Source organism: Crocodylus porosus, unplaced genomic scaffold (assembly GCF_001723895.1).
Source record: "Crocodylus porosus isolate Cpor-Errol unplaced genomic scaffold, CroPor_comp1, whole genome shotgun sequence".
Lineage (NCBI taxonomy): Eukaryota > Metazoa > Chordata > Crocodylia > Crocodylidae > Crocodylus > Crocodylus porosus.
This window is the reverse complement of record NW_017728943.1, coordinates 39407454-39416392: the sequence shown is the minus strand read 5'-3', so window position 1 is coordinate 39416392 and position 8939 is coordinate 39407454. Positions and strand designations below refer to the sequence as shown.

At 38.0% G+C, this 8939-nt stretch overlaps 1 protein-coding gene across 10 annotated transcripts in view; it reads left to right on the top strand.

Annotated features, from left to right (window-relative positions):
• Positions 1-8939, top strand: part of EHBP1 (EH domain binding protein 1) — a 334374-nt gene that overhangs the window by 172315 nt on the left and 153120 nt on the right. For all 10 annotated transcript variants that reach the window (XM_019549195.1, XM_019549196.1, XM_019549194.1 and 7 more), the window contains one exon: positions 4537-4789. In XM_019549195.1, the coding sequence (XP_019404740.1) occupies positions 4537-4789 (253 nt within the window). The remainder of the gene's footprint in view (positions 1-4536; positions 4790-8939) is intronic.

The following is an 8939-nucleotide window of genomic DNA, read 5'->3' as shown; positions in this document are numbered from 1 at the left end:
CAAAGGGGTTGTGGGTGCATGTGTATGGTGGGGGCACCTGTGCATGCACGCACACATACACATGCATACACTCCCTCTCCCTCCCTCATTGTGCACACACACACTCTCTCTCTCTCTCTCTCTCTCTCTCTCTCTCTCCCTCTCCCTCCTTTCCTCATTGGATGGACACACACACACAACCTCCCTCTCTCTCCTGGCCCTGGGGTACCAGAGCACCCCTGCTCCCATGGTCCAGCAATGCAGCTGGGGCCATGTAGTACTGGAGTGGCTGCATGCAGGGAAAGTTCCCACAGGCAGAGACTTATTGCTGGGGAGCTGGCCTTTCTCCTGTTTATTGCTGGCTCCCCCTAGGTCCTACTTCTCCTGTTTCCTGTCAGTTTTGACAGGGAGCCTGGAGCAGATAAATATTAATCTTTTAAACTTTGAAGGTGCCCTGCGAGCCAGATAGAATGGTCTGGTGGGCTGGATGTGGCCCACAGACTGTATTTTGCCTACCCCTGATCTAGTGGAAGGGTCTTAGTGCATTAAGTGAATATGACTAGTGTCTGCCCCCTGTGGTTCAGTCTTTCAGGATTGATGTGCTCAGTTTAATGGTAGAGCTTTAGTTTGGGTATAATTTTTAAAGGTGTATATTGCTATATGTTTATGATAAAGAAGATGTATGTAAAGGATGGTGCTGATATTTGTGGTGGAACTATACTAGGTACTTTTGGCACAGCATTGTAGAAAAGTTGTCAGTATATTATTGTCAGTATATTAGCTGCAACAATTATTTTACTTGTTTTCTTGCCGCTCCTACTCCTGCGGGTTTATTACTTACCTGTACAAACTTGTGTGTTTGACTCTTGCTTTTTCTTTTACATAATTAAGGACATTGTTGCACGTTGCACTTAGTACTTACACCATGTAAGTATTAATATGGCTTAGTTTTCTGAGCAGTCACATGTTAAGGCTGATTACGATCTAAATACAGATTCTGGTACTACACCAGAGCCTTGAACCAGCTCCAGTGCAGTGCCATCAGTTGATTGTCAGTCTCAGCCCTGGGATCATGTGGGAGCTGGTTAAAGGTTCTTGTGCAGTACAGGGTTAGGAGTGACACCAGTATGGCATGGGAGCTGGCCCCAGCCCCCATGCTGCACCAGAGCCTTGAATTGACAAAGCTGTGGTGTGGCCAGGGGGCAAGAGAGCCTGACAAAGCTGTTTGTCAGGCTCCCATCCTCTCCCCGCCTCACCTCACTGGAGCCTTGCCAGTTCAAGGCTGATTTGTGGTAAGGAGGCTGGGAGCCTGGCAAACAGCTTGGTCAAGCTCCAGTTCTCCCCACCACTGCAGAGCTGCTGGTTCAAGGCTCCCACATGGTAAGAAGGGTGGGACCCCAGCAAGCAGCTTTGTCAGACTCGTACCCCTCTGCTGCCTCACCAGAGTCCTGGGATTGTATTACCTCCGTAGAGTAGTCCAGTGTTAGCTCAGCTTGTGTTAGGTAATATGATCTGGAGGTATGCCTTTCTAGCAGAGGTCTAACTCTACTACATACAATGGCACTTGGAGTCTGCATCCAGCAATAGGTCACCATGTACATGCAAAATCCATCTAATTTGCTGAACCACATATACGCCACTTCTTGGGCACTCCCTGGAGAAAAAAATTAAGACCTAAAAATAATTTTGAAGTAAGGGAAGGCTTTGTTTAAAAATTAAGCAAAATTGCAATAGACATAACATAATCTGAATTAAGATTACATGCATCTGTTACCTCTCATACCTCTCTCAGTATGTGGTGTACCCCAGTATTCCTGTTTCCCTTGCTTGTATATATTTTGAGGCCAGATCCCAAAAGTGTCTGTAGTTGGCTCTGACTGAGCAAATGACTTAAACATGAATATCTTAAGTGCATTGAGTAGTATAATTGATTGCATCAGGACTGCAGACATGCACTGCATACAGACATATCATTTCCTTGACTGGAGCCTTAGTCTCTTAGGTCTTTGTCAGGGAATACCTCTTTTTGTGTGTTTCTCCAGTGTCTATTGTCCTGGAATCCCAGTGCTGTTTGAGATCTTTTGGTGCTACCACCACATAAATTATGTCAATGAACAACTTAAAAAAAAAGAAAAGAAAAGAAACTTAAATGAAAAATTACATAAAAAAACTAGGACTATGGCTTATGCTGACAAAAGCCAGAGAAGTGAGATATAAAGCTAGTAATACACTGAGTTGCCACATAGGTCAAATGAGAAATTGTTCAGTGTTCCAAGAGCCTTGATTGATCTACCTCTTAGTTTCTTGCTTTGAAAGACAGTTTCAGTATTAACTCTGGATTTTTTTTTGCTTTTTGTCAATTTAACCTTAGACCTTTAGCATGATTATAATGTGGCTTTCTCTATTTAAGTCCAGTTGATTTTTTTTATATAGTTCTTAAAGCATCATCCTGTCTTCAGAAACAATACATGTTTGATGTTAGTTTATATTGCTTAAAACTTAGGACGCTTAACCATTTTACATATTAACATACTTCCTTTTTAGCTTTTTACAGGAATAGTAATATATCTCTGATTTTTAATTTTTTTTTTTACTATTACTACTTTAGACTCAAGGATTTAGATTAATTAGCTAGTGTTTATAGGTGCTTTGAAAATGTAAAAGTAACATTTTATATGGACACAGTTTCCCTATGTCTCATCAAATTTTTTAATCTTACACTTCAGCTATCCTCTTTCCAGTCTCTTCTTAGACACCAGCCTTTACTCTGGTGTAAAGTTAAATGCTTTCATAAAATATAAATATAGCTAAATATATTGATTAGTGCATATTCTTTAGCCAAATATAACTATCACACATTTTACTTCCTTTGTGTTAGGTTTCATTGGACTCGCTCAAAGAAATAGGGATTGCAGGTAATATTAGAATTTACAGAAATTTTGGTATATAAGGAAGGTTCCTGCTTAATCACTGGTAGTATGAAATATTCCAATGAGAAGGCGTAATGTAATACACAGTTAGCTGTTAAAGTCTGCAATACAATTTGTCAAGATACTATTTTCTTTTCTTTTTGTGTGCTATTGAGCTCACCCTGTGTCATAGAAGTGAAGTTATGTTCTTGATAATTAATCACTTTGGGTTTAGCTAAATGTTAAAGTTCTCTTTTTATTATGGAGAATGCATAGTAAATCCCTTCTTATTCCCAGCTCTTCTGACAGTGGTGTTGTTTCCATGTGAGCAGTCTCTTCTGAGACAGATGCCAGTAAAATATTCTCTGACAAAATATGCCAACGTAATTTTTTGGAGTTCAGTTGTGAAATGTCATCACTTTGAAGGACCATGATGCCTGAGATCCTTCTGAAGTGAGACCTCTTACATTCCTGACCTGTATTTGTCAAATAATCTGAATAGAAGTGGGACTGTGTCAGCACTTGGGATTTGCCATACTTTTTGGTCTTATAGCTAGATGACCAGTCAGTAGTATGGACAGGCAAAGCGGACCTTATTCCTGCTTTAAACTATTTCATTATCTTCAAATTGTAATCTTCAAATTTTTAATAAAAATTAAGCTTTTAGATAATATTGCTATCAAAGTTCCTCATTGTAGCGTATTAGTGGACTCTTCCCTGCAAAAGTGCCCTCTTGTCAAATCAAATATTAGAGTAAGCTTCTGACCCTTTTCTGTTTATAAGAATAGCGAGGTCAACCCTCACAAAATGTCTTTATGGCTAGGTTTCTTCTGCCTACAAATTTATTTTTATCATTCCACTCAAGGGATCACACCACCATCTTGTATTAAATCCTTCACGTCCCCTTTGTTGCTCTGATGCATTGTGCATATTTGCTAATCACTGATATTTTTTCTGCTATGCATTCCAAGCAATGGGTTATTAATCTGATAAAGTATCTCTTTAAAATAAATTGCATGTTAAAGGGTAGACAGACTATATTAAGTCTTACTAATGTCTGACAACAGTTAAAATACATACATTAAAAAAAATTAAGTTAACAATTATACTTAAGAGGAGATTCCACAGGTATTACTAGTTTAGGTATTTTAAAGAACACAGGAAAGGCCCAACTGTATCAACAGTTATAAAAAGTCCACAAAATGTCAGTTTATGATCAAATAAAATCTTTCTAAAGTAAAAAGAGCAGAAAGAATTTTTAAAAGCATTTCTTTCAGGATCTGAATAGCCTAATAGACTACACTAAATCACATGGGTTGAGACCGTATTTGTTTCAATGGAAGGGGGACAAATAGCCAGTTTGGCTGAAACAAGTTTTGGATAAGCGGAAAGCTTTTCAAAAGGGATATAACCTCCTTTCAGAGAAGCACTTTTTTGGATAAATGAGGTTACACTGTAAATAAAGCATGGAGATTCATTACAAGGTAGAGATCTCATTTACCAAGTTTCAGCTCAGAGTGAAGTATTGCTCTGAGGACCTTTCACAAGCTTTTCAGAGCTTTCTACAAGGCCCTGAAAATATAAAGACCTCCTGAAATAGTTGTACATTCTTTCTTTGTTAAATAATCTCTTTAAAAATATTTTATAGAACCAGAAACTAAGACAACTTCATCTGCAAAACCGGAAGAATCTTACTATAATGAAAATTATAATCCCTTTAAAGAGGATGATGCTTCAGAGAATTTGAATCCATTTGGTGAGCCAGATCCTGAACCTGAAATGTGTATGATCATCAAAGATTCCCCACCACAGCTTGCAAAAAGGAAGAATGTAAGACCAGTGGACATGAGTAAATACCTCTATGCAGATACCTCTAAAACTGAAGAGGAAGAGTTAGACGAGTAAGTATAATATTTTCATTTTGCAACAACCAATCCTGAGGTATTAATGGGATTACTGGTAAAATCTCAATGTGTAAATGAATTCAGCTATGGTGATACTTGCCCATGGGCACAATTTTTTTCCAGTTTGAGGTCCAGAAAGATTTTATCCCTGGGGCATATTCACAGGGTCTGTTGGAGTACTTTTTCTGCAAGGGCTCTGGGGAAACTTTTGCTCTGCTCTGCAGTATTGAACAGATGTCATCTGTTAAGAACAAGTGCCCATGTCCATTAGTCCATGCCCTGCCATTGCAGTAAATTAGGCAGTGAGGACTGATGGGGCTTGGCTCTCCCTGTGCTTTATTACTCATTTTTCTCTTAAAATAACCTGTATTTTTTCTGCTTGTAATAATGGGAACTCTTAGGATCAGTGCACTATGCATAGACTGAGAGAATTGGGATATCTATGTAGCATGTATCTAATCTTTGGGAAGCTCATAAAGACTGTGGCCATATATATGAAAAAGAAGAATTATGCACAAACTATTGGCATTTTTTCCTTCTAGCCCCATATCAACTTTTCATAAGCCAGCGTTGACTGCTGTATTCTGGTAATGACAAGGACAGAGAACAAGGGCATTGTGCAATAGCTGTGCAACTTGGGATGACTGAAGACTTATTTGTTTCTTCAGTTGCCCTAGGAATATAGTTATTTAGTAAACAACTGTACTGACCATGAAATGATTTATTGTGGTTATACATGAGTTAAAGATAACAATTGTAATCAACTAGTAATTTTAAAACCTTGATGAAATTTATCATGACACAACATGTGCAGGGGCTCTAATATTTATTAGTAATGCAGGTGTCATGGTGTCATCTTCATGGCTATCTTTGCTTGGTTTATTGCTGTTTTCTAGGCACTAGAAGTTGTATGCACCCTGATTAGAAATGCATAAAGGATCCTTAGGTTTTTGGAGTTTGATTTATTTTGTTGTTTCCTATAAAGTTCTGTGGCCCTGGAATTTTTGCTTTAGTTGTTTCTCTGAGAAAAGTGGGCGCTAGGGAATGATTTTTCTGCTGGCTGCATTCAGCCGGGAGCTGAGTGTCTGAACAAGTGACACTGGCTGTTGTATCTCTCCAGACCAGAGTGTGATTACACTGTTGACAGTGACATAAGACATCCCAGATCATTCACTGATTAGGGGTGTCTTCATACATATGGGGAGAACGGACAGTGAAGGCTGAGGAAGAGAAAAGAAAAATAAAGCAAAAGAAGCATGCAGGGGCAAGTGAAGGATTTTCTCTTTGTTTTACTTACACCCATGTCCCAGTTTTAAGCAAATCTGTGCCAGACTGGCTACTACAGTGTTTTAAAGGGCTTGTTTTTCCTGTGTATGAGACTGGATTTCAGTAGCTCTTTGTTATAATAACTTTTGTTTTGTATTAATTTTGTGTTTTTTCTTTCCCATTTGTGTTTTTTACACCACCTAAATCCTTTATTATTGTTTATAGAAGGCAGAAATGATATCCCTTATAGATGATAGCTATTCAGACATATTGCTACTCTGAATTTGCATTATATACTTGGACGGATAAGAAGTTAAATAGCACAGTCAGTTAGCTTTTCAACATAGTCCTCATCTTCCTCACGTTGTAAAGGCAACATGGCCTTGAAAAAAATGTGGGTACAGTTTGCAAAATATATTCTCTGGGAGGTTTGTGCTTGGAACTCTGCATTGACAGCTTACAAAGGAATGATTATTATGTCATAAGTCTAGTTTAGCAATGTAAGTATAACAACATAGGAATACCAGGTCAGACAAATGGTCCATCTGACTCTCTCTCTTTGCCTAAGAGTCATAGTTATGAAATGTTTCTGTAGAAAGTTCAGGAACCCCCATAAAACACAGTTATTGAATGATATATACATACAGGGATTTTTTTCCCTAATCTATGTCAGTAGTTTGTGCTCTGAAGCTTGAGGGTATAAACCCCGAGTATATTTTGTATCCTATCTAAAGTGACTGCAGATATTCTCATAATCTGCATAAATGCCTAATCCATTTTTTAAATTCTGCTAAACTCTAGGCCTCTGGGGTCAAAGTTGGGGTGTTTTAGCTCACTTGGGTCTCTTCAGGTTCATGCAAGTGTAACAGTTACAGCATAACAGCTGGTGCAGGCACTGAAGTGGCTGCTGTCCCTCAGCTTTTGGAGCTGCTACAAATGTACGTTTGTCCATCCTCTCAGTGGCACTTTGGCAGTGTGAGATAACAAGTTGTTGTGTAATATTTCCTTTTGTCACTTGGAAATGAGGTATCTATCAATGTTGTTAAATGTCCTCTTGAACTTTCTTATAAAATGACCAATTAGAGCACTCAACTTATCTGCTTTCTGCCATTCATTGTTTGTGTATCTATCTCTATCACAGGTGCTCTTTCTTGGCTCCTTTCTGATCTACATGGTCCTAACATTTCCATTCTCTTTTCATACAGAAGTCTCTCCATGTCTCTAATCATTTTCATCGCTCGTCTCTGGACCTTCCTATTTGTCCTTCTGTTTATCTATTGTAAGATGGGGTGACCAGGCCTGGGCACAGTATTCAAGATGAGGGCGAACCATCAATTTGTATAATCACATTATACAATTTTCAGTAGTTTTCTACCCCTTTCCTTACCAATCCTGTCATTTTTGTGGTTTTGCCAGTGCTGAGCAGATGCATTCATTCTGTTGTTTTGAGCAAGAGCAGGGATCCCAAAGGACACTCTTCCAAACCTTTTAATAAAATCAGCTTGCTTACCCATTTTAAAGGTTTTGTTGCCATACATACAGTTAATTAATATGTGTTCTTCTTTCCATATTTGTATGAAATATCATGGGGAATCCTGAAAATAAAAATGAACAGACACTTAAAATCAAGCGTGTGGACACATTAAGCTTTGGAGTTGGTTGGTATTGTTGATTCAGGTCACAGTACTTGTATTTAAGGTATAATGTACTATTTTTTAAAATGTTAGAACAATCACTATGAGATTTCAGGCAGGACTGCAGACTCTGACAGTCTTTTCCGGTTTTGATTTAACCAGCTTTCTTCATTGTGAGGCTTAGGTTTCATCTTGTTCAAGGCTTGGATTAAACTGCAGATAAAACTCTGGACATTGTTTAAGTCTAATAAAGGTGATAACTAATTGTAAAATTACTTGGCAGTGAGATTTTTTTTTATGTTAAATGCCAGTGCATAATATCCTTAGCATTAGAAATTCTGGATGAAGTGAGAGGAGATACAGTTGGCATAGTTAAAACAGGAGATCTGTTTATGTAAGTGTGTAGAGTCTTGCTCAGAACTGTGGTATCAGAGTTACTTAAGAGCTGCATTAAATTCCAGCTCTGTCAGAGTTGTTCTGTAACCTCAGGCAAAGTACTTATCATCACTGAATCACACTCTTATCTATCTGTAAAAGATTTACATCAGATGATATGCTTAATTCAGATTTGTGTCATTAATGATTGTAGGCTATATTGTTTTCTTCAGAACATGTATATAACATAAGATATTATCATTATGCTCGTGAGAGTATTATACACTCTTCCATTAAGTGTATTTTTCTACTGTCAGGCTACTATTTCAGAAGCAATATTTTGTAAATTGAAATTTGGTCAGAACTCAAAAAGACCTTTTTTTACTTTTTTATTTTAGACAAGCACAAGAAGTTACTTCCAAATTTTTAAAAAAAGGTGGTCACATTTAAAAAAAAATCAAAACTGGCAAATGTTGCTTTTCCTAAATTAAAAAAATTAAGCAAGCATCTAAAAACTGCATTAAATGCACACTATTTTAAATTGCACTGATTCAGCCTTAGTTCTCTTCTTCAGTATCACACATAATTTCCTCTTCTAATTCTGTCTCATTCATACCTTTATCCTTCCTTTTCAATTAAATCATAATATTCTTTTGTCAGTAGGTGCATTAGTCAGCAGTAAGGCCAAAATATATTAACTTGATTGTAACTGGACATATAACTTGTTTTCAAATGTTTTCCTAAGTAGGGACCAGAACAGCCACCTCCCTGCTGGGCCCCCCTCAGGCCCCGGGGGAGGCACACCTGGGCCACGGGTTAGCGAGGATGTAGTTAGGGAGCTTCTGGAGGGGTTGGACGTATTCAAGTCAGCC